This window comes from Dermacentor silvarum, chromosome 9 (assembly GCF_013339745.2).
Source record: "Dermacentor silvarum isolate Dsil-2018 chromosome 9, BIME_Dsil_1.4, whole genome shotgun sequence".
In the NCBI taxonomy this organism is placed as follows: Eukaryota; Metazoa; Arthropoda; class Arachnida; order Ixodida; family Ixodidae; genus Dermacentor; species Dermacentor silvarum.
Genome location: NC_051162.1, coordinates 125854862 through 125881899, shown reverse-complemented (window position 1 = coordinate 125881899; position 27038 = coordinate 125854862). Strand labels below are relative to the sequence as shown.

Here is a 27038-nt window from a genome sequence, read left to right as displayed (position 1 = left end):
CTGTCTTTCAACATTGTTGCCCAGTTTCTTCCGTTGTGTTTCACACTGACCAATAAGGTCACAGTAGCATTTGCCACTAATTGCATTGCCACTATCCCAGATAATTATTGCATGCATGAGACAACTTGTATTCCGGCAGTCTTTCTCACTGAATCTGAGTGTTGCTGATTATGGAATACTCTTCTGGCCTTGACACTTAAAATAGACACAAAAGAAAGGAGACTTACACAGCGTTTGCTCCACGTCTTGGGCGTCAGTGCTTTCCACTTTGTTGCTGACTGTAGCCACGCGAACTACATATCGTTCTCCAGCGATCAAGTCATCGATTTCAGCTGACGTTGAGTTGACAACACCTAAAGAGAAAGAGAGCGTGTGTGTGTGGTGGGGAGGAGAAAAAGAAGTGACGCAAACATTTTGTCCAGTTCCTTGTACATGATCGCCTACCAGCAGTTAAAATCACGTAATTTACTTTTGTAAGGAACACGGGAGTTCCAAAAGGGGTTTTCGAGTATAATTATATGTGCTGCTTGCCACAGGCCAGCTGCCTCCACTAAAGGCACATACACACTAGGGGCAAAATGCGAGCGGCACGCTGCCGGTGATAAAACGCAGCTGCGGCAGGGCGGCCACCCCAACCGTCGGCGCGCTGCCGTAGCAGTCACGTGACAGCATAGACTCCTCCCCCCTCTCGAACTATCCGTCAGCTAGCTTCGTCCGGGAGCTGACGAGTGTTGACGATAGTGCGAAACGAGTTTCCGGCTGACACCGAAAGCGAGTACGAAACGAGCGGTCAGACGGGTCCGCATAAAACCAGTCTCTCGTGCGCATGTCACGGAAGCGACAACTCACACTGGTCTCCTTTATACGCGGCGCACGCGGCAAACCGCAAAAAATCAGTCGAGGACCAATCCCTCCCGCGGCAAGAAAAAGCTGCCGTGCAGCTGCTTGCGCGGCACTCGTTTTTCCGCTAGTGTGTACGGGCCTTAATATGGTTGCACCTCAAAACACGGAACACGGATATGACGAATTATCGGCACACAGGTGTAACGAATCGTCAGATATTACAAATTAAGTCTAAATGTTTTTCGTCGATATGACCACATAGCGAATAATGAATACATGCTTATAACGAATATCAGATATAACGAATGTATTTTTGTTTCAGGTGCGATGTCGTTTGACACAGTTCAACTGTATTATGTCCAACATTACAATCGAATGTCTGCGTTCTTATGAACAGTTCTAGCATAAGAGCAGATGCAGACGAATTGTGATGTTGAACATAAGAGGGCTCCATCGTATTCTCAATATTCACAAAACTTCACGTGCTTTAGAGTTCTTTACTTGGTCTAGCCTTCGGGAGCTCGCAATTCATAATACTGACCTACATGGTTAAGTGATGGCCAATCGCGCACTGTAGTTACATAAGGGAAATCTAGCAAATAGGGTCTCAGCTTCATAAACGAACATTAGGCTGTTTCTGTTGGGTTCTCGCGACAAATGTTATCTCTATGTTCTCAGCATGTTCAGCTGCTTTTTGCTAGAATATGAGGATGTAAAACTAGCTTACCAGCGTAGTACTGTGCCTATACCAAGTTTTAAGTACACTTCTAGCTACGCACCGCACGAATTGCTATAATACAATATGTACAATCGCCGTCACCCTTGTGAAGAGCGTGGGAACGGTGGCTGTCAGGGTGCTCCGGAGCCAGCCAGTGACGTCTAACGGTAGTTGCTGGGCCCAAACGAGCCCAGCAGCTAGCGTTAGACGTCGCTGGCTGCCTCCGGCGCGCCCCGGAGGTCGCCGTTATCGCGCTCTACACAAGGGTGACGCCGACTGTACAGCGAAACATGCATTTCTGATTTTGTGACTTGGAACCATACAAATAAAGCTTAAGTAACAAAAGTCTAAATTTCGTTTGTTGTGTCAAATAATTTTCTATATATGTGAGCGATCGAGAGGAATCGCAGGAACTGAGGATCTCGTTTTTTGTTAATAACCACCATATGTAACAACCATTATTAGCCAAATATGTGGAACCGATTTCCCTTATTGTTCCTACATGTCAATTAAACAAAAAAAAAACAGTTATTGGCCCCTATGCTTTCCTTGACTTTATGCGGTTGTTTTATCCGTTTGCTTTTTATTTACACAGATATAACAGCCATATACCATATACAATAAAATGCGAAAATATAGTATAACCATAGAGGAAGCCAACTGAAAAAAACTTCACCTGTCTACACTTTACTTCTCTCAAGCCTTTGGTGGAATCCTTTACTTACCGAATTCCCTCCAGTATGTTGATTCAATAGGGCGGTATCGAACAGCATAATGGTCAACCAAGGAGTTCGCTGGGGCATTCCACGTGAGTATTACGGTCGAGTTGCTAGCCTTGACTATTTGCAGGTTTTGTGGAGGCCTTGGGGCTGTAAATTTCAAAGAGGTAGGGTTAGTTTATCAACGCAATTCAGTTTATCATGCAAGGCAACGACTTTATCTAAGAACTCATCACTGGTTTAATGTACAATGTATTGCCCGAGAAATAGTTTCCACGTATGGAGGTATCCGAGCTGAATACAAGCAAGCACCCCATAGAAGAACACTTAATACAGGATTTTTTTTTCTGTGAATAATTAAAACACATACGATAGGAAGGTTTAAAACGAGGAAACACAATATTAAGGAATGCTATCGACCAGGCATACGAAATTACTCAGGCAATGTACAAAAGAATATAAAAGTGCGCAAAGTTTTGATTTCTGGTTACGCAAATCTGCCTGAGTACGCTATTTCTAAAACTTCCTAATATCTTTCACGTTTATTGGCGCAAAAGAATAGGCTCGGCTGAGGCAGTTGGATGATGTGCACGGTAAAAAACTGATTTGACGAGTGCAGATGTATCAATTTTGCCCACAGGCAGAACAAGAAAATAAGTTGCCTAACATTCTTTGAGGAAAATGACTGTCTATGCTTTGTTACCGCATTTTAAGTAGTGAACAGTCTTTTAAATGTCATCCGTGGGTTGCAGGTACTGCCAGGTGCAAGTCGTGCTACGGCTGAAACATATGATGACAGTTTTGCTCGAAATTGGCAGACCACAGGTATAGACTGAAATATTACACCTAACAGCTGTGTCTGTCACACTGATCAACCATAATAGAAAACCTTTCGCTCAGCGGCGCTGCCTCTCATCCCGCCTAGGCTACATTTAGAACACGTCGCCAGATGGCGCCACTCTCACACATCGCAGTCCAGCAGCAACAAAATCAACAACTATGATGATGATGAAGTACACGGCGGCCGACTCACCGACTGTCTGGTAGTAGGAGTGCGGCTCGGACCAGAGGCCGTGGCTCACGGCGTACACGCGGATCTGGTAGCTGGCGCCGGGGTACAGGTTGTTGAGCAGGAGCCAGTTCTGGCGCGTGTCCTCCTGACGGCGCTCTCCGGTGTCGTTGCGCACATAGACGACTGCGAATGAGTCCTGCCGGCTTGTCACGTCAGACTTCCACGAAACGTTCATGTGCTGTCCAACCGGCTCCAGCGCCTCGATTACTGGCGACGCCGGACCTGCGAGTAGGCGATCATATTGCAATAATAAGAGTACCATTAATATTACAGTTATTTCCACCTCATATGCAACTTATAAGATGGGATAGTCCAAGCCACAATATAGCTTGTTGAAATGTATCTGGCAGAAGGCCACCAGAAGCACACACAATGCTACATTTCGTGAAAATGGTAAGTTGCAACTAAGTTTCGCAACACCCGGCACATAGTAGCAAGTCAATACCTGGTGTTTGCACTGAATCAAGTGATTTTGTTTGAAGCCCATTGCGTGTCGTATAAAAATGCAAAATAGCAGGCAGTTTCCTTTCAGACTCCTTATTTACCTTTTTTTTCATGCTTTCGCTCCCAATGAAAATAGACTGTTTTAGCCTGTGCGTAAATGAGCTTCTTACTGTTTAAGGATTACCAGGTTACTGGAACCGTTAATAGTAGCAAAGCTGGCAGCGACGCATAATGATGCTTTGCCCAACGACAATGCATTTGAAGCGTTATTGCTTTGCGAGAGTGCTCTCGTCGAATGAAAATCGTAAAAGGACTGCACGCTATAATGAGTATGTCGCTACCAACACTTTACATTAACAGTTAAATAGGACACGGTAGGTAACTGCAGTATTATCTTTGTGTGCCCTTTGGTTAAAGTCTACGTCGCAGGTTGTTGCTACCAGTGTTGACGCTGTCGCAAACAGCTCCGGTAACCTGCTATTCCGCAAGCGGTAATATGTGGCGTCCATGTCCCCGCGACGGCTCTCTTCAAGTAACAGAAACAGATCTATGCTTTCTCTGGCTGCAAGCACTGGAAGCGATTCCTGGACCTGGAGACACATCATGGCCGTCATGTTTTGAACATCACTTATACAGCCAGGGACAAGCTAAAACTCCGTAATGACACCATGGTGTACTTACGTGTCGATTGGTACGTGAACACTGGCTTGCTTGCTACACCCTTGCTGACAGCGACAACGCTGATGGAGTAGTTACGGCCTTGCAGAAGGCCTTTCAGCAACACCGAATTGTTCTTCACTGTCTCCAGGCTGTCGCTGTTGAAGGATTCCAGTTCATTGTAACGAACCTGAAGATAAAAGAAAAGAAAAAGATAGTATTAACGTTTGCGAGTGGGTGGATGATGGCGAAGTTTGGGAGAAGTATATATAAACACTTTTCGCGAAGAAACGTCACGGTGGCTGGGGACATAAATTATGTTCATTTCCATAGATAATGACATTGCCGCTGATAATGTGATGTTAGAATCAAAATTGCTGTTCTTTCTGTTCAATATTACCAAACTACCTCGTGATATTCAGAAAACACATCCTACATGATTTTATTCGTTGCCATGATGCAACTTAATGATCATAGATCATCTTAAGCACGGCGTATGGACGCATGCTACAAGAGTTGAAAGAATCCATAACAGCCACTGGACACGGAAGTTGTCATACTAACGCGATTCACTTTAAAGTCAGATTAAAGAAAAAATAGGAGTTAACGTTGCGACACCACAATGTTAGCAGAAGGACTCACCATGTAGGCATCCTGAAGGCTTGCATTATTGGGTTTCCAGCGAACCAGGATTTCCCCCGCGTCACCATAGGTTGCATTCAAGTCCTCCACAGACAAAGGATCTGCGTGATGCGTGTGACTTTGATCAATAAGACGTGCAACCCAAGTAGTTGACCAGAAGCCTGGACCACAGTTCTCTAAAAATTATTATTCTTGAAAGAGATTTCTGACTAATTTTAGTCCCTTTGTGCGAGTACTTGTTGCTTCTTGTAAGAATTGGGCATGTCACTGCATTGGTGTGAATTAATGCTATTTTTTACCGTTTTATTAGCATTTAATAAAACGTGTCACTTTCATTTCGCTTCGTCATATCGAGCAACTTGCTAAATGCTAAATTGAAAAACGCTTGGCTTACCCGCCATTTTTTTCGAAGATCGTAGTGAGTGCGATGAGCCGGAAAATTGTAAAATAGGTTGTTCGGTAAAATCAAATTAGACGGCGTAAATCAATGAGCCAAGTAAACGTTTGCGCCAGCAAGCCTGCAGATCGGGTTATGAACATTATGTTTTATTGGTATTTCATGAAACTGATTAGTTTAACCCCACAACATTCAACACATCGTTTTTGATACGTATGCTGAGTTTGATACCTAAAAAATGATAATTTAAGCATGGGAAGCTTAACGCAAAACCCATATAGTTGCGTTATTGACGCGTTGAATCGAATGCTCAGTTGTGGATAGGTAAGCAAGCTAATAATTAAATAATTACTACATATTGCCACGAGATAGAAGAAGAGTACAGTATTAGGCAATATTAATGAAGTGTTAATTGTAGTCACCTATTGTTTTTTTTGTTTTCTTTTGTTACAGATGTGCTATTCATGGCCAAAAATAAAGGTGAGCACTTTATTTTAATTTTGTGTGTGTGTGTGTGTGCAGAAGTGTTTGGGCTTTGAGGGGTTAACTTCATCATTGGCCATACAACATTTGGAATGCGGACATCGCTTGGCGTTGTCGACCAGCTTGCTAAATTAAAAAAACAAAAATCACCAACGATGATACTCCCTGATGCAAAATTTGAGTGCAGCTCTATATTTGTTCTCATTTGGCGATATATTGGCTGGTGCGGACAATCTGTCTCGTGCGGAATGTTACAAATGGAGCAAAGTTTGGCGCGACTGCCTCGCTAATCTGGAGATCGCGAGAGTCAGCTCGAGTGTGACGCGTGGGCGCGATTGGCAGCAGCCCCCCCAGACAGACCTCCCAGACGACGTGCACTACTCTGGCGCCATCTCGTAGCCATTGTCACCGCACTACGCTTTTCTTTGCACGCTTGCTCCATGCCCTCCTCCTCTGCTTTCCTCCTTGCGTCTTTTATCCCCCGCTGTGCTCCGCGTTCACTCTTTCATCTTCCGCTGGGCTCGTTCGCTCGATTACGCTGGCGCCGACGCTCGTCGCAGGAACGGGCGCCTAAGAGCTGCGCTCTAAAAAGCGCCTGGCTTAAACGGCGCCGTTGTCACAAGGTCGTCATGAGTGCTCAGAGTCTAAAAATCCAGATAATTGTGCATTCGTCACAATCAAGTTGGACTCGCATAATACTGAGCCAAGAAAATTTTCGTCCCATACAAGCCAATGAGCCCGAGGACCAGGTGACTCGTGTTTCATAAGTATTTCATGAAACAAATTAACGCTAGTGTGGCCGACGCCTTTCTTGTTTACTTCCTCTTTTAATTTCTTGTGCTAGTGCCACACCTTCCACGATTAATTTAATCCTCGGTCTTGCAACTTTTCGGAATGTGGTCCTCGCTTCACCTTATCGACTAGCTAAACTGAAAAGGCGCTTGGCTTAAGCCTCATCGTTGTCACGATCATGATGAGTGTGCTCAGAGTCCGAAAATTCGCGAATTCGTGCGTTCGTTAAAGTGACGGTAACAGCGTAAATCTGAACAAAGAACATTTTTGTACTAGACAAACCAACGAGCCGGCGGTCTGGGTTATTATCATCGAATTCGAGACTGTACTTACGTGTGGTGACGTTTCCCATGACTGGCCAGCTGGCCACGTTGCCGCTGACCGTTTTCACCATGACCTCGTACGTGCGGCCGGGTTCCAGGTCTTGGTCGAAGATGGCCACGCGCTCTTCATCCCTGCCCACAATCTGCCTAAGTGAGTGCTGCATGCTCAAGGCTACCTGGTAGCGGTCGAACTCGGAGAACGACTTTGGAGGGGACCAGGACACTTCGAACGACCGGGAGGTCACCTTCTCCTTGTTGAAGGTCACGTTGGATGGTGGGAGGGGAACTGCGTTGGTTAAGAGGGAAGGAAAAGGCCAAACATGGAAGGTAACAGTTTTTGCATGAAAAACTTGCACTCTTCGCATGGTTATCATTAGTCTTTCACGTCACAAAGCTACAGCTGGGCAATTGAAGGCACCCACAGCGGAAAGTTTGGTATTGCTTTTCAACACTTGGTCGACACTTGGCCCACGGTCAAGGCCCCCACCGTACGTGAACTCTTGTAAAACGGTGATGGTGCTCACCGTGAACTTTTTGAACAAGTGTAATCATCTGTACCCCATTCCTTTTATACTCTTCTATCTGTATATATTTTCCCCCTTCATTCTTCTTTATTTATATAATATATTTGGTATTTATATAATATATAGTTGGTTGGTGCTGCGGGCACATCTATTTGCATGGGCCTCGTTTTCTCGCAGGACCTGCACACTGCCTGTACTCTTAAATTTACATTTTTTAAAGTTTAAATAAAGTATGAGGTATCACTCTCTAACACGCACCTAAATCTAACTACACTGGAGACATTGGATTGCGCCCACTCAATTCACTAAATGTGTCACGGAATAATAGCCAGTGTCCGCCTAATTAAATATTGAGAGCGGCAAGGGGATTTCTGCAATCAAATGGCAAGGCACAGACACCATTTTCCTGGGCACCATCAAAATGCACAACAGTGCGTGGAAATGAGGATTTCGGAGGTTTTCTACCGAAGGAAAAAAAGAAAAGAGAATCCATTAAGCGATTCTAGCAAAGACTTACGACCTCCTCACCAATTAGGGGGACCTGTAACTTTATAAGATATATATATATATACATTAATGAATGTGCTGGGAATGCATACATTAAAAATACGAGTACATCCCGTTTGTACCACTGATACTTGAAGCCGACATATTGAAGACGGTGAGGAAGTATGATAGGGCGAAATCGAAAAACCTTACAAGGCTCATCTACCGCACAGAAAGTTCCAGCAAATGTGTTTGGCTGAATGTATCAATTTTATTTTCGACTTGACGAAGATGTTTTCGTAGAAAACTTGAACCGGCTGGTACCACTTGGAAGGGAATAGGTTTGGGCATGTTAGTTATTCATCGTAATAGAACCAACATAGCGCAGTAAGGACGAGGGACAAGTCTAGACAGGACAAGCAACCACTCACCGGTTCGGTACTGCGCCTCTGTCGGTGCGCTGATCTGCGTCTGGCTGATGGTCTGCACCGAGATGTTGTACGCACGACCAGGAACGAGGCCATAAAAGGGGGCTTGCGCCGGACCAGGTGGCTCACCCTCCTTGTCGACGTAGAGGATGGACTGAGACGCATCCTCCGGTGTGATGCTCACCTGTGTGTTTACACTCGATTGAGTCAAAGAGGCGCCAGAAATGGAGGGGGGGGGAGAGAGAAAATAAAAGCATGGGTTGGGTCTGCAGATGATGATGATAAGTGGTTCTTGAGGAAAGGGAAAGGTTGGCGCTATCTTCTGCAGCCCTTGAGGGAGCACGGCTCAGCGCCAAGGTCTGCAGTCAGCTGAACCTGTGGTGTCACTAGTGAGGAGAGGGAGAGGGGGAACCGCCCCGGGTGCAGTCTGCTGAGGGGGTTGCCGCCCGCTAAGCAGTGGCTGTGCCGCGGTCGCCACTGAGCAACTGTTTCTGGTTATAAGGAACAGTAATTATATTTTGCTGTAAGCATTTTTTTTTTTTGTATCGTGTATCGTTCACTTTATGTTATTGCAATATATAATATTTGAGCTACTAACCGTGGGCTTGGCATGTCTAGCGGCACAAATTCTAGAGCGATTACAAAATGTGACATGCCAATTGCCATATGGTCTTTTTTTTTATTTTTTTTACAGAAATAAATGCCGAATTACAGGCAAAAATACGAGCGTTGCCTTTTTAAAATCATTAAAATAGGAATTGAAATAGTAAAATTGAAATAGGAGGGAGTGGCAAGAGAAAGAGATGAGGAGAGGGGGTGACACGCCGAGCAGCCACACTCACAGCTGACCACAGTCTTCTACAACCATCTCACCAAAGAGAATAGAGAGGTTCAGCCTCTCCTTCAACTTCTTGCCGTTTACGGACAACCGGGCTACCAGAGCCCAGCAATGCTAGTAGCAACATCTTGTGGTGGCTCCGTCCAACTATAACGCACTTGAAACGTTTTCTCGTTGCGCGAGTGTTCTCGTCGAAGGAGAATAGTAAAGTACTGCATGTCAGCGATTATGTTACTACCGATGCTTTACGACAGCGCTTAAGTAGAATATGGTAGGTCGCTGCAGTATCAGCTTTGTGCACTCTCTGGCTGAACTCCGCATCACGTGTCGATGCCAGCGCTGTTGCTGCCATACATACATCTCTTCAGTACTACGGTATTCAGAAGAATGTAACGTGTTTACGGACAAGATAACAACATCATATGATGAGCCTACTCGCTTGATCATGGTTCTCTTAATCAAAATGTTTACAGTCAAGCAAATACGTTTGTTTTATGCCTATTTTTTCTGTGCTTTCATTCTTTCTTCTTTTGTGGTTCTGTGTGGTGTTTCGCTTTTATGCTATAGTTTTGTGCTCACTTTCGCTCTACTGCGCTTGAATTTTTCCCTGATGAAGTTAATTGCCCTTAGGCCACCTCGCCCCTAACGATGTCCGAGAAAACTACATGTTTTACTCGACCTATGAATCTACAAAGTCCAGATAAAATTTCACAGTTTTCAAATTCGGTTCAGTTACCTACATGTGTTGCTTCACATTTTCGGGAAATGCACCCAGTAATGACACTTGGTTACTAAATCAAAACACGATGTCGCTAAAGTGATTCACCTACTATTCAGTACACATCCACTCAATATCTTTGAAGGTACCAGTCGTAACTAAAGGTACTGCGAATTCACTCACCAAATACTGATCGAAGATGCCGGAAGGGTAAGGTGGCTGCCACAGCACCAAGAGCGTGGTTTCATTTCGGAACCACACAATGAAGCGGCCCGGGGCATTGGGTTCTAGGAAGAAAAGAATGAGTGAATGACATCTTTACTGAAAATGCTGACGCTTTGGCCTATAGGGGGCTTAGGGTATCGATTCGTCATATCGAGCAACTTGCTAAATGATAAACCAGGTATGGGTATAATCTAGGGTGGCACTTGATCTTATGCGAGTAGTTAGGCCTTTACCATTATTGCCTTTTTACCTCAGTCAAGTTGCCGCGATAACCGTGCAACATTATGCCAGGCCTTCACTCAGACCAATGGGTCCTGCTTGTCATTAAAGCCATCGCCTTCCTTTTCTCTCAGAGTACAACTCTACACTCAGATACAGGCCGGAAAGTGAAGATATCAATCCAATTCATATGAGAATTATACTATGATATCAGTGTGGTGCACCTGAAAATGTTCGCATGCATTTGGATTTGGCCAACAGATGAAGATATTTCTGCGGCGTTCCAACCAGCGTCTTACAATGTGTTCAGCGGCAGAGATTGCCCGGATAAAAAAAAAAGTTACAATGACGTTTCACTTTGTGATCGCGGGTGCTATAGCGTGCATGAAGCTATCGGCCCTCGGTGCACCTAGACGCCTACACTCTGTCTGCATCGCAGATCGCTTTCAAGATAAGGCTCGCAGCGGCCGAGCCGTACGCGGCAGCTGCCTAAGTTTCGGTTTCGGTACCCAGGAGGTGCAAGGGTCATGACGTCATGAAGGATACATTGGCTTGGTTACGTTCGTACAATTCCCGCTGTTGCCACATGGTAGCGCAGTCAGAAGACATCCACTCTTGTTAATTTTTTTTGTGTGTGAGCAGCGTCATCGCAGCAAGCCTTATTGCTACGTGACGTCAGCAAGATTTGCTCTCTGTCATGAGGTCAAGATGACGCCATGACGCTTCGGCGACGTTCCGCAACAAACCTTAGTTTCAGATTAAAATATCTTGTTTCCCCGTGTTCACACTAGCCAAGTCTCACCCTTTTGCACGTGGAATGTATATGGTATAGTACTTACAACTAGAAAAATATGTCAGTGCTTCATTAAAGAGCCTCTAAAGAGAAAAATGATTTCTTCTGTATCAGTAAATTACCCTTTCACAACACCAAAAACACCACTCTTAAAGAAGGCGCTTGGTAAGCCAGTAAAAATGAAAAACACAAAACACGGGTGGCGCCGCCGCCTTGATGTCAGAAGCTGACGTCATGGATTTTGACATTTGCTAGGGCCTAGTTAATTCGTTAGTGCTAAAAATTGACTATACTATGTTTTAAAGGAGCCAAAGACTGAATATGGCAAGTTTTGCCAACTTTTACTCAGTCAATGTGGTCCAAATACGAAAAAGAAAAAAAAAAAACTTTGGAATATGTGACGCCACATAGACGTTTTTGGCGCGAAATTCAAAAATGATACTTTGAGCTTCACTTTCTCTTCTAATAATCGACCTATTATAGTGAAATGAACAATTTTTTTCAAACAATACTTTATCAGTCTAAATTGATTTATTGTTTTGTTTTAGTGTTCCTTTAAGCTCACATGACATAGATCACCCCGTAGCCATCAAATACCTGACGGAGCTACGCAATATACGTACTTGTGGTGAAGTTTGACGCGGCGGACTGCTGGGACTCGCGGGACTTGTAGACGCTGAACAGTTGCAGCTGGTAGGTTCCTCCTGGGGTGAGGTCCCTGAGCGTGTACGGAGGGTTTTCGTCGTTCAGGTGTACACTGCGCTCGGGCGCCTCGTCCTGGTCGGAGAGGGGGGAAATGGCGAGCCGGTATCCCGTGATCTTGCCTTCGGCCGGTGGCTGCCAGTAGACGTGGGCCACTTTGCCCGTGTCAATTTTGATGGACAGGTTGGTGGGCGGGTCAGGCTCTGCAAAAAGAATCGGCGAGAATAGCACCAAAAGCCGGCATCAAACAACCCGACATAGCTTAACGCGCAGGTTCGTTTAAGCATCTTTTACGATAGGTTGCGCAAGATGGCTCGCGATGTTCTCTATGCATACCGTGATCCGTAAACAGTTTCATCCAAAATTATTTATACGTACCTGGTGAAAAGCTATCCAGCGGCTTTGGCGGGCACTTTGGGAAGGCAGGCGGATTGGAAGTATCAGTGGGAGCAAGGTGTAGTTTTGATTAAGGTGTTTAGGTAGCATGATCATTATTTAAACAGTTACGTTATTAAACCAAGCAAGGCAAAACATTCACCGAAAGATGGACACTTGAAGTGATCAAGAGCAATCGAACAAAGGAAGCCTTCAGTCTGGAGCCAAACGTTTCGTCAAAGTTGACTTGTGTTCGTCGAGACCTGACGATGACAAGTGTTCCCTCCTCATAACGTTGGCTTTAGGCTTAGGCTTCTCTTCGCCCGCTGTTGACCAGCTGTTACGTAAGTGTACCACAGTGTATTGCAATAGCACTGAAGTGTTTCAAAGAAGGTTTCCTCGAGTACTAATGTTAAGTAGAAAGGTGCCAACCTTATACCCACAGGTTTAATAATAAAAGACAGAAGGACGATGCTAACAATGCATTCGATACACAACGTTCACTTCAAAAGTGAAATCTGGCAGAACTGCTGTTCTCCGGAAGCGCACCCAGTACGAGCAGAGACGGTTTACTTTCAATGTTATTTGCGCCTAACAAATAAGAAAGCAGAAAGTTTGTCTCGCATACTTTTTGTTGATATATATTTTATAATCTTTGTGCTGTGAGCTTGGATGTGGCAACATCGCACATACATTTATGTATTAGAACCTTGTTTTGCGCAAACGAAATATATTTTATGCATTTAAACAAAACATCATAACAAAGGGAGATTCTTCCTGCTGTGAAAACCAGAGAGCAACTACTGTGTATGGTTATTTTGCTGCATGGCAGTTGAGAATACAGCATATGTGGGAAACATATTCTCATGATGAACGTGAATATCTGCCTGAAATTCCGTGCCCCGAAGTCGTTCCAAGGACGTCACCTAAGTTTTCGCTCGATTCTTACCGGCAGTGCCAAGCAGTGACATTTCCTCAGAGTTATTAGCCCCCCTGAACATGACTTGGACGCATGCAGTACAAGCTTCCAGTCACTTTTCTATTCCAACCATGTTCAGCAGCGGCAGAAAGCTCTCTTGCACAAACATCGTCCTAGGAGTATAGTGTGCAACATACCTGTTCATGTGAGAACAAAGCAGTTCCATAATGTTCAAAACAAGGCTTTAATACATGACAGTAAATGTGGATGCCTTGCCTGACAAGCACAGGACGAAAGCATAACACATTTCCGGCCCCGGGTGGAGTGCACCTTATGAGGTCAATCAATGTAACAGAGATTTGTTCTGCTTTTGTTTCGCCAGCCCGTAACGCTTGTGAGCTAAGATAACTGAATGCTGGACGGCGGAATCAACTGGACTATCACAGTTAAAGGAACACTAAAAAGAAAACTGGTATAAGCTGTTTTAGTAAATTACTTCTTCCACAATAGCAAAACAGCCACTCTAACCGTGAGAAGTCGCTTGGCAAGCTAGAAAAAGACACAAAAACGAGACTAGTGGCGACGCCGTCTTCACATTCCCGCACAAGTGGGCCATGATGTCATAGATTTGGACGCCGTCCCCTCTGTTCTAAATATTTATCGGTAAAAATGAATTACATTGTATTCTCTAAGGGCCATAGACTGAACTTACGAAGTGTGAAGTACTTTTACTGAATCACAACTGCCGAAATTGAAATATATATATATATAGTCATCCATGGTGTCATATTGACGTACCAGCCCAGGAATTTCGGCGCGAAATTCAAAAGATGAATCGTTGACCACCATTTTCCCTTCTAATATTCAACTGATTGCCGCGAAATCAACGAAACCAGAGTTCTTCAAGCATGCCTTATCGATCTAAACTGATTCAGTTTGTCTCTTTTTAGTGTCCGTTTAACGTTTTTGTCCAGCTGTCTCCTTATCTCATCACTCTCCCTTTCTCTCTTATCGTACCGGCAATGATGTCGTCGGACGAGAGTGCGGCAGGCACGGATGGGTAAGGAGACCGGGAGGGATCGTGGATGAGGGCGTGTGGATGGTGCGGGACACCCAGGTTCGGGCAACGGTCCCGTACACCGGCCGGCCGTGGCGGCCAGGGGATTGTAGACAGGGTAGAGAGGTGGTGGTGGTGGTGGTGGTGGTTGTTGTGGTGGTGTGTTGGCAAGTTGTGGTTGGTGGTAGTGACTGGGATAGAGGGAGGAGGGTGGTGGTGCCGTCTGTACCGCATGCCCGGGCTGGTAGCCTTGGTAGTTCGGGACCGGGAGGGGGGCTCGGTAATTGGGTTGCCCTGTGCAGGCCAGCGAGGAAAGCGAGAAAACAAAGAAAGAGAGAGAGAAAAAAAATGTTGGACGGTGCGAGCAGTATGCTCTTCATCTACAGGTTTCTCAGATTTAGCTTCGAAGACTGGCCATATAATTTTATTATAAGAATGGGATAACTGTTTTGTGCAAGTGTGCTGTCGAGTATTGGAAGTGAGCAGAGCCTGCAAATTTGAGCTGGTAAGTGCTCTGAAAAATATGAGACTATGAACAACAGCTCTCACTGCAAGAAGCTTCGCAGCATGAACGCTAATGCACAGTTTGGTGACAGATCTTGACAGATAAACAATGAGCCGAGTTATTTCGGATATGTTATCCATTCCATGATCTGTTAATGTTAAAACACAGCTTACAAAGAAGAAATACCTATAAGACAATTGAGTCTTACAACACTTGTGTGAAAGTTGTTAAATTTCACGCGAATATCTTATAACACGTGCTGTCCATGTATAATTGATGTTGAGCATATGCGTGGCACATATGATTCTGGAATTTGCTGGTATGGAAACATGGCGTGCAATATTTGCGTGTCCGTAAGACTACTGCGCAGAGAAGGCCAATGCATTCTCAGTGGCCATTCCTCCGAGTTCTTTTTTCTTTCTGTACTTACTGTTGTAAGAGACATCGCCGAGATAGCCATGAGATGTGACTCCTTTCTGTAGCCATAGTGATAAGAGCACACTGTAAACACTGGAAATGAAGAGGCGATAGGAAAAAAAAAAAGGAAGGCATGCGAAGTAGAAGCCTTGACCAAGCATTCAGAGAAGCATAGTGTATGTGCGCCAAGAAGGACGCATTGGAGGGATTTGTATTGAGTATAGCCAACCACCATCAAACGACCACCAACCACCACATCCACACACCACATCAACAAACAAAAGTTGTTTGACGGAAACAAAAAAATATATATATTTGCGGCTTAATAGTTGATGCCATCCCTGGAGCCATCCATTGATACATAGTTATATGCCTCACGTATATATTTTCCTAAAGCTATCTTGACTGTTCAACTCTGCAGCAATCATGTGTAACAGAAGGAAAATGCATTTCGACATACCACTCGTCAAAAACCTCTTTCGATCGACAATTCTACAGGACAAAAACATACATGCATGGACAAATACGTTGAAGAGAATGAGCGTGTGACACGTCATGTCTAGTGCATTTGTTCCCTAGCACGTTCACCTAACTTGTAAAGGTTGCACCTACGGAAAACAGATCATCAACACTCATAAATATTTCAGTTTAGAACACCTGCGAAAACGGGTGCAAAAGAGCTATGCTAATTACAGTAAGGGGAGTCATAAATTGTGATAACACGACTTTCCTTCACGTGCCTTCAAAGCAGTAGGGAAGCGAATGAAGCTTCGTAAAAGTAGACTCTCGCAATCACGCTCGCATTCCTTGTTCCAGCACTGCTGTGGTAGCTGTAGTCTCATGAACAATGAAAACGTTGCCGCAAATCCTTGAAATAACGTTTGCGGTTCAGCAGTAGGTTAGCGTCAGGGTGCCGAGATGTGTTCACTGATGTCACAGGGCGCCATCTCCATGACTGAACGCATAGCGTACGAGTCTATAGGTGACGTGTGTCTGAAAGAGTAGTGGAAACGTTCACAGAAGCGTTGTCTGAAACTTCCGCTCCCTCTATGACACACACGATCCTTCTCCGTGTCGCCGAGGTCGTATATTAGAAAACTTGTGTGTACAGCAGCACTTTCGCAGACTGTTTTTCGTTCAAGTCTGTTTCTGCATGGCAAACCACAAAGAAAATTTGTTGAGGGCGTAGATCCTGAAAAAGGATGTCGAGGGCCTGCTTCTCATAGAGGCAGCGCAAATATATAAACAAACAACTGATTTAACAATAACGCTGCAGAAAGACAATACTGTATTTGTGTGTTTCGTGTTTTATACGGTATATGGCGTGTGAACCTGAAAGGGATTACGAGACGGTCGTATAGTTCGTTAAAGATGGTATAAAAAAGATACAGATATACTCGAATGCTTAAATAGGCAATGATTTAGCAGAAGGGTCCTCAGATAACCACAGGCAGTCGATATTTTGACCGGCTTATAGGAAGAATGTTCATCAAGAAGCGTAATAATAGAAAAATAATATATAATTGACCCTTTTCGCAGAGCAGTTTGTTTTAGAGGAACGAGATGGTGCTCACGGCAGCACGCCATACGTCTCCTCAGCGACCGCGCACGAATACGAAACCATTACCGCTTCTACCTTGCTTCTGTGCGATCAGCTGTCAGAAATTCAACTGAGTTTTCGCCAGTAGCGCACCGACGGGGGGGGGGGGGGGGGGTTCGGGGGTTGTAACACCCCCCCCCCCCCCTGAGGCCGAATTAACCCCCCTTTTTTTGAGTACTGCAACGAAGATGTAAGACGCGCAATCGTCTGCACACTCGCAAACTTGCGCAAAGAGCGCATTTTTTTACAATTCCCCGTGAAGAAAATGAAATTAGTGCTGTTTAGATGGTATTGGCAAACTAAGGCAACTGTAACCCCCCCCCCCCCCCCCCCGCGATAACCTTCAAAGAAAGGACTTCATCCCCAGAACGTCGGCAAGAGTGAGTACCGCTCGTTAAACAATGACAAAGGGAGTAGCGCCGCTTCCTGTCATAGTAAGTTTCGCGCACGTTATCTATACACATCTGTCCCAAATGGCAGGAAAACTTACGCCCACTCTATCACCGACGTATCAAGAATAAGTGAATGGGCGCACACTTCAATATATGCGCACTGTATACGCACAATAAATGACGGACTACAACGATGCATGGCGCACGAATGGTCGAAGCTGAATGTTTCGTGACGGTGACGGTCTACAAGGATAAGCGAGTTACTATAGCTGTAATATAGATTTGCTACAAGGTATTACAATGTACAAAACAGCTACGTTTCAAGCCTTGTGCGCAGCAAGAACAAATCTATCGGAACTGAGCACACCCGCGAGCGATTAGGCAGAAAATAATCAGATAGTGGCCGCACCGAGGAACTTCACTGAATCAGAAACTGACAAGCCAGTGCTTCAAAATATTTGCCGAATAAACAACAAAGAGCAAAACACACTAATCCTGACTGAATTTATAATCGGAATGCTTGGATAGCTTGCAATAGATATTTAGCCCCGCTTTTGGAACAAGCACCATGTACGCTGCTTGCGCCGTTTGGACATAGCTTAATCAGCTCCGAAAGCGCTTTTGCAGGTTCTCTGAAGCTGTGATCAAAGATTCGTGTCGTCCACCTAGTCACCGTCTACGATATCTCCCAAAACAGAGGTTTTCTAAGCCGCGCCGGTGTCACACTTTCATGGTAAACAAGGTGGCAACGGAGGCAGTTGAGGCAAGCAATGGACGCGTCACCACGTGATCAAACATGGCGGCGCCCACGGGATCGCCGCGAAAAGGGTCAATAAAACTGCGGAACTGAGACGCACCAGTTTCGATGACACTCGACCATAGCCGATGGTTGTTCACTGTGCCGTTGCTGAGGTAGAGCTGGAAGTTGTAGTCCGTGCCAGGCAGCACGCCGTCGATGGGCACGCCCTCTACGGAGTCCGTGGCCGGGAACGTGAAGTTCGGCCCAGGGTCGCCGACGGGCGGCGAGTAGTCGACGCGCAGCTCGCCCCCAGGTAGACTGGTGTACTCGCTGGGCAGGTGCAGCGTCAGCTGGCTCACTCCACCCACCTGCGCGGAATGATGCAATTGCCATTAACGCCGTGCATAAATGTTTGCTCTGTTCTATGAGCAACAGCGATTGAAAGATGTACAGAAGCTCACAGTTCTACAAATGCGAGTCGTCCCTTTAGCGGGTCGCCTGAGTTTCAAACACTGCGGATCCATTAAGAAAATAAACACTCAGCTGTTCAAGCTCAGTTGCAGGTGTGTTTACAAGCCATGTCGGCTTTGATATAAGCACGGCATAATGGAGAAGGATATGGTACTCTAATCAGCCTAATGGGAGCATTGCGTTTTCCGTATTCGCGAATCTCCAGCTGCCTTCACAAATTGGTGTACGTAAGTGCCTGCCGGCTCGATCCGATGGGTTTCTGAATATCACTAAGCCCTATGCAGACAACAATGAGTCGGGACGAGCAATGAGTCTTCACTCTGCAGCGAGAATACAAGCGCGTACAGATCCTGTGACAACTAACGCTATAGGAGCGTGTAGGTGCGGGAAGTACAAGCTCCTGACCATATAGCTGTCACGTGACATGTATGTATACGTGCTATCATTCTAGCTGTAATGAAGGGCCGTTTTTCGTCATAACTGACAGGCGTATGCGTATGAGTGATATTCAGAACACAGACATGGCAGACATAAATTTGTGAGGGCAGGCTCTTTATAGGTTACCGACCGCCCCCCACGTACCCCTCCACTGTGTGCAGCGCACAGTACGTTGGCACTTGTACAACACATGCAGACACGTCTTTGCACATCTCGCTCGACTACAGCGCACTTTTGACAGCGCTCTTGAAAGGCCCATCTTGGGTGGTCTGGTGCGGGCCGTGCTGCTCTGCGGAGGCGTCAGCCCATTCGTGCTAACCGCCTCACGCGCACACACCGTCCAGGTATACCCAATAAAAACACTCAGGCCTATTGACTCCCCCCCTTCCCACAACGCAAGCCGCCGCGCCTTGGCGCCTTGTCCGTCGTCCATCTGATGACTGGCGGGACGCCCGTGCAATCGCCTTGACCTACTTGTTATACAATGCGCGCCGCTCCGCTAAGAGCCCGCGAAAGGGCCGAAGCACCGACCACAGAGCGACGGCGAGCAATTTTCGTTGACGTTCGGCACATTATTGATGTGCCTTTTTGAGTCATTCGAAATGACCCCGATAGTCCTACTTTGACGTTCTACAGGAGTATAGTTACATCGAGAGTTCAGTCAAGGAATAAATGGTAGCAGCGGTTGCACAACTACGTTCCATCGGTGATGTAAAGTCATTTTATAAATAATATCTCCTTGCTGAGTTTCAGGAGTGCAACTCACACACATCATTTCGGATAAGTTCAAGCTTCTCTAGACTCGCGAACCGCCTTTATGGCGTAAAATTTGATAATTTCGTCACCGCGGCCGGTTTTACAATGTAACCTGAAGTTAGAGAATTAGCAAGCCCCGACTGAAATACTATCTATTGCAGATGAGAAGGATCTCCTACCCTGAGGAGAACGAAATACTAACCATTATTTCATGGTAGTCAAACATGCGCAGTCTAACAAGGTCCCCCCTCCCCTCCCCCGACACACAAGCACACACAATCTGTCTTTCAATATTAATGCTTCGTGACTATCGTCAGTTTGCAGCGTCTCCGATTTCCTCTACACACAAACACTCGTACTGACCACATTTTATCTCGAAATACAATATATTGAAGTTATTCTTAAATCTTGCAAGCTATAGGTCTCCCTCAAAACAAACATGCTCGTTCTAAAAGACGGACCTTTCTTCTTTTTTTTTTTTCAAAAAGCTCACGCTGATTCTCCCTGCGCCTTATAATAATCAAATTCGGGTCTGGATCCGCGCCAGACTTGCGTTGGCTGAAGTCAAGACCAAGTAGAACAGGCGAAGCAAGAACATAAAAATCAGCGGCACGCCCTCGTTCAGAGGCCCCACACGAGCCCCGGCCGTTGTCGGGAGGGCAGGGAGGGCAGTCCCAACTGGAATGCTTATTTATAGTATAGCGATTTCCTATTGAAATATTTGCTCCCTCCAGTGCAGCTGCAGAGCAGGCACACAGTTGGAGCATGTCGCCCTTTCGTTGCCTTGTTTGTGTGTGTGCAGCGCTCCGAACATGTACACGTCAGCTCAACAGGACACTCTTCAAAGGAACAAACTAGTCGCGCCCAGTCGGCCAGTGTTCAGCGCACGCCAGCGAATGTCCACGCTTGTTCCACTTACTCAAAGAACAGTAGGCACAATCACGAGATGCTGAATATGCCATACGTGATGTTAACTCTCAGCGCGCCCGTTCGTATTTGCCGTCGGGAAGAACGGTGCCGCGCGTGGTGGCAGATAAAGATGACGCGAACACTTTTCACTGGTATAGAAGAAGAAGTTCATTCTTTCTAAATACAAAAGAAAGGGAAGCAAGAGCTAAAGGCAGATAGCCTGACAAGGGCTCTTCCTCCAGTCAGCATTTCAAGCGGAGAAAGCGCACATATATACACTCAATGAAATGTGATGTACTTCCATTGTATATATAGACGCTAGTTATACAATTTTCTACAAACTAGCAATGTAGATAAAGACAGTAGTTAGTGTCGCGGGAATTTACAAATGTAAAACAATATTCACGTGCACACTGTAAATGCACTCTATATACATAAAAATAGTGAGAGCAATAATTCTCGAAAGAGGAACAAATTTTTGTGCTTCTGATAGCTTAGTGCGGGTCCTTCTTTTGTTATGCTTTTCTTTTTAGAATGTTGCTATTGCTTCTACTAAATATTTTTTCATGGCTTATTGTGTTACACGTCACGCACTTGAAACGGAATGTAACGCAAAATAAACGCTATCACAAAGTATATCTTCGCATACCCTCTCTTGTAATTGTGTTTAGATGCGCTATACTTTCCGTTTCATGTTGTCAATGTTTAGTTGACTTAATTCAGCGGGATGAGCCGCCGAATCACTGCCAGCCAGAAAGGCGGTTTGTGCAAGAAATTGCGCTGTTTACAGCGATTGCTTCTCTTTAAGAATCGATAGCTTTTTTAAGTCAAGCCTATTTAAGCTTTCTTAAGTCATCTCAAGCTTTCTCAAGTTGAAAGCTTCTTGAGAAAGGCTTAAGTAACCCCTTTTAAAGAATACGTTGTTTTAACGAAACCTGCGCAAAGGTTTGGCTGTAGACGCCGCGCGACGACCTGGATAACATCGAAGCTGTTTAACTCGGCTAAACATTGTTTACTGCGCAGAGGTTCGATATACAGTGTTTTGTTGTGCCCGTCGAATAAATTAATTACATTATGAGGTTTTACGAGCCAGAGCCACGATCTGATTATGAGGCACGCCGTATAGTGAGGGACCCCGGATTAATTTTGATCAACGGGGTTCCTTTAACATGCACCTAAGTCTAACTACACGAGCGTTCTTTCATTTCACCCTAATTGATATCCGGCCGCCGTACGTGGGAGAGGTCGAGACCGCGACCTCTGCTCAGCAGCGCAACGAGCCTATATACATCGGCGGGTGTTATGACCGTCGATAATGTGACCATGTAGTTAACGCACTCCGTTGCAGAAGTCCACACACCGCACTCAGCGGTCGCAGATCGATAACACACAATAAGCGGGAGACGTCCCTCCCCCATGCACACGACCTGAATATATACATCTACCATTTTGGCATCCCGTCCTAAGCCTAACGTGGCGGCGTAGGTCACCGAAGTTATACGGGATGATGCGTGTGTCGCGGCTCCGTCCGATGCAGCTCGTCAAATATTGAACGGCGGAGACGAAAAAATGCATGGCGCTGGTTGGTGAGTGCACGTCGCGTTATGTGCAGCGGCATGATTATGAGTGCTGCGCACGTTTGCTTTTTGCGATGCGGCTGACCGCGAAGTACGTGGTATAGGCAGGGCAGGTTTCGGGAGCGGCTAATACGGTCACGGAAACTTCCTGTAGGAAGGTCGGTGGCTTGACAAACGTCACAAGGGTCATACGCTGTGGGGTTGTAACCGTGCGCTCTTGATCTTGTTCCACATAAATTGCGCTGATTAAGTGGAACATTTCAGCCACTATGTTCCACTCAGACGTATGTGGAACAGTTACAGTGGCAAGGAGATCGACAGAACTAAGAGCCGACGTTCAAGGACATTTGTACCACATAGATACCACTTACTAAGTAGAAATCGCTTGCAAATATGTTGCTTTTACTTAATGGAAAATATGCGGAACGAGCTTAAGAGTGTAGTAAACACCTATTTTTTCAGCCTACAACTAGTTGGTGTGGTGGACAACCACCTGAAAATGCAACGTCACAACTTCGTTAACTGGCGGGAATTTCGTCAAAGAGCACACAATCTTGGTTGACAATTTGGATAGAAGAGTTATATTTGGAAATTTGGTTTGATTGAGGAAGTTCTTTGACTGTACGAAGTTTTTTAACGTGAACCCAAAGTTTGTCTGCAGTCCGTAGAAGGCTCGCAAACACCTTCGTTGAAGTTCATACAATGACTACGCGTACATATATTGCCCATTGGCCTTCGCACTTTTACTCAGCTGTTTTGTTTATAGAAAGTGTAAATGTTTTGCACAGACAAACGGTGAAATCAGCAAGTAAGCGAAATATAAGATGACTGTATAATGACTGCCTGGATCAATTTACGCAAGAGAATATCCTTTAAAACCACGGCCGACATACCTTGCACTGAATAAGACATATACAGATTATGCATAGACCGAAAAATGTACAGGTAGGCGAAATAGGCCATGATGTCTATTGAGTGTATACAGAACGTTGTTATACTTTCGCAATGAACTTCCTTAAAGCCTCTTCCTATATAAATTACACTTCTATTCCACTACGGTGTCTATAGGACATCTGTAGATCATTCACAGATAAAAGGTAGTTTTTAGAAGATAGAGTTTGTTTAGCATTCATTAATTTTTCTATTAAATGTTAAAGTTCATGCAATAATACAATGTCCACACTGAAGATAGATAAAACAAGAGAGAAAGATGCAAGCGCAGGAAATGAAAATTACTGGAATAACTGCTTGCGGAGATGGCTGTTCTAAATCTTCTGGCGTAGTTTCAGCAAATTTCGAAGCGGGATACATGTACAGTCTACAACAAAAACAGTTACAGGACCGACACGGTTTCTACGACCAACGCGGATTAAGGCCTGGTGCTTTTTAATTTAGTTAATTACTGTGTAGGCAGCAAAAAGTACGGCAGATTGAAACTTGGCATATGTGGCTATAGGCGCGTAGGCTTCGCGGTAATTCAGCTTTTTAGCAAATCATGCGTACCGTAAAAATTTGTGGGTGGTTGTACACATAAAGCCAGCCCGCTCCCCCCACCCACCTCCAACCTCCCGCCTAAAAAGTACGTGCATTTATAAACATAACGAGATATGTAACGCACGCGATTACCGGTGCAATTGCCTGATATAGGTGATTCAAAGTAGAAACAAATTAACATAATCTCAGTTCAAGACCATGACAAGTAGAAATGAAGTTCAATTGAAAAGATAAACATTAAAGCAATGCAGCATGTGCATAAATACATTCTTAGACATCGGAGCGAGTTATACCTTCAGAGGTTGCAATAAGTCTACTGAGCGTCTACGAACTGCAGCTTCAATCTGTTTTTATAAGGAAACTTCCTTAAAGCGTCGACCCTATTCAGGAGCTCCCTTGCGTACTGCTATATCGAGTGCATCGGCAGAGTAAAGCGTCACTTGCTGCCCGTGGAGAATGCAGCGTTTTGTTTTCATAAAGAGCTGTCAAGGCGCAAAGCGAAAAAAAAAAAAAAATAGATCAAGCACGAAGAAAAAAATAAATAAACGTAAGATCAAGAAGGCTCGATGGTGATACATGTGCGACGAACGTGCGATTTGGTTCGGGGCCCGCTTAGCGACGTTTTGCGTATACGTTTTCGATACCGCCGTGCTACGCATCGCACATCTTCGCAAAGAAAACATACGCGCTCGCAAGTGCTCGGCGGAGCGGCGTTTCCAATAAGCGGCGACAAACACGGTGGCTTTATGCGCAGAATGCGCTTTCCTGTTTCTCTGTATAACGGAAACGTCTGTATATATTAACACCAAACCCGTATACGACCGAGGCAAGTAGGTAGCAACAGTATGCCTGTTAAACCTTCACACTGCTATCATTGTTGTACGAATCATGATGCTTCACGAGACATAACTGACACGGGAGAAAGACAAACGGAAAAACAAATATCAGAAATCCAAGTGCCAGCATCTCTAAATAAATAAATAAATAAATAAATAAATAAATAAATAAATAAATAAATAAATATCATGCTGAGGTTGGTGCTCTCCGTGCCGTATCTTTAATTAGAGCATGCTCGATAAGGCATATCAGCTGCATCGGATGTCACATATATATATGGTTTTCTAATAATTTGTGGCCATATACTTTGCGCCGTTACGATTGTGAATCGCGAAAGTCCAAAGTCCAGCATATACGCTGCCTACAACACCGTGAATAGTAACGTGAAAATCCTGCGATGTGTTTCCGGACACATCACCGGGAACGAGATTCTTTATTTATTGGCCGCATTTTGTTGTCCAGGTGCCCGAAATATAAGTTTTGCACTCCGTGGTTCTAACATTTTGAACATTTGGTCCCTTTGGACCAGAAACGTCGCTAACCTTGTTACGAGTTTAGCGCAGCAGGAACAACAAAATAGTATATAAATAGCGCGCGCACGTACAAACACACACACACACACACACACACACACACACACACACACACACACACACACACACACACACACACACACACACACACACACACACACACACACACACACACACACACACACACACACACTTGTGTTTCTTTAGATCTTCTACATTGTGGGAAAGTGCTGTTAACCCAGAATTTCAGTAAGGGCGTATTTCTCGAAATCTGTGGTAAGCGCTTTCGTTACTACTGCTAGACGGATGGCTCCTTGTTACCGCATTACAGCCACACTGAGGCACAGTGTATACGAGTTCGCGCTTACAGCAGAGGCAAAATGGCGCAGTGACATTAGGCGAGAAAACTCGGGCATGCCAGGAAGCGCGAGACTCGCCCAAACACAGGGGCCTGCAGAGCGCACACAGCTACGCAGGATGCATAGCTGGTCGGAAGGCAAGGCGCGGTGTGTCCAATGCACTCAGCAGCGGCGGGTGAGCGCCACTTCTTCAGCCTCCAACGTGACCGGCAATCCCGGAGACCGATCTCTCCCGTCGAGAAGGGTGAATTGAGTGCCTTGCGGGGGCGAGCACTGGTGCCGCAGTTGTGCCGCGTTTTCTCGCGCGTAAGCCGCCACGGTGCCCGCTGTACGTGTACGCGAACAGCGCAGAGACGGGGCGCAGCAAGAGCTTCAGGACAACGCGCAGACCAACAACAGTTCGTTAAAGGAATGCTGACATGGCATTTCCAACTTCTCTTTTTTTTTCCCATTAAATCAAGGACCTGGATTTAGGAAAACCGTACAAGAATACTAGAAAGCCTAAGATTGCCCTAAACAATTTACTATAATAGATTTTCTAAGACCCAGTTTAAGTTTAATTTCCCTGGAGGAGTGTGTCGTCATGACGTCACGATTCAGAAGGTAGTCACGTGGGAGCAGTGCATCGTGACGTTTCGGCACTCGCTCCGCCAGCTCGATCGTCTGCTCGTTCAGCTGATAGTAAGCTCACGGGCCATGTTTAATCTTTTCGAGATTTCATCACTACAAACTTACACCAACTCGCCTTGTTCACCATCAAGTAGAAGTTATAGCTAATCACGAGCTTCTCATAATACGTCTTTTAGGGGCGAAGCTCCTTATAGCGGCACCCGTTCGTCCCCGTCGTCGTCGTCGTAGTAGTAGTGTGTAACCAGTCTGAGAAAAATGAGAAAAAATTCCGAAGTTGTGTCCGTAGCGCGGAATCGAACCAGGGACCCCTCGCTTCCGAGCGCGCGGCGTTAGCCCACTACGCCACGAAGCGGACATGGACACACGCACTACGATGGCAATAAATACCCAACATTAACGAAAGGCCGCGTTTCTAGCGCGTTTCTAACGCGTTTGTGCTAGCGCGTTACGGCCCGTGTAAGAAGCTGGTGTAAGACGCTGTGGCCTCTCCGCCTTACCTTCAACGCGTTTCGAACGCGCTGCCCAAAGCGGTGGCAAGTCAAGTTCAAGTCGAGGAGCGTTTATGAAATACGGGGGGTATACCAACGTTACTAGAATAAAGTCTATTCTAGTAACGTTGGGGTATACTCTCTCGGCAGTCATGTGATGGCGTCGGCAAACGCGGTGCACGTTCCGGCATGTGTAAATGGCTGCGTAAGACGCTGTGGCCGCTCCCCCTTACTAGAGAGTACTGCACGTTTCTAACGCGTTTGTGCTAGCGTCCCCTTAAGCGGGAGATCCGATGATTCCCTCCGGAGCTTCGCCCACTCATCATCATTCACCCCGTGGATATGCTGTGAATTTTTTTTAAGTGCATGCTCAGTTAAAATCGCTTTAGGTAATCTCCGCTTCATCGACCGAATGTGAGCCCTTCACTGTGTGCCATGATGAAAGCGCCGATGACAAAGTTACAAAGAACGCGCAGCCCCTCAAGGCTATGTGCGAACTCCATTAAGCAGCAAACACTT

At 45.5% G+C, this 27038-nt stretch overlaps 1 protein-coding gene across 1 annotated transcript in view; it reads right to left on the bottom strand.

Moving 5' to 3' along the window:
• The window catches only part of LOC119464250 (tyrosine-protein phosphatase 10D-like), a 189460-nt gene that overhangs the window by 32808 nt on the left and 129614 nt on the right, over positions 1-27038 (bottom strand). The window contains 10 exon segments of the mRNA XM_037725162.2: positions 228-353; positions 2287-2430; positions 3314-3574; positions 4478-4643; positions 5096-5196; positions 7101-7376; positions 8532-8712; positions 10268-10371; positions 11945-12226; positions 18146-18395. Coding sequence (XP_037581090.1) covers positions 228-353; positions 2287-2430; positions 3314-3574; positions 4478-4643; positions 5096-5196; positions 7101-7376; positions 8532-8712; positions 10268-10371; positions 11945-12226; positions 18146-18395 — 1891 coding nt within the window.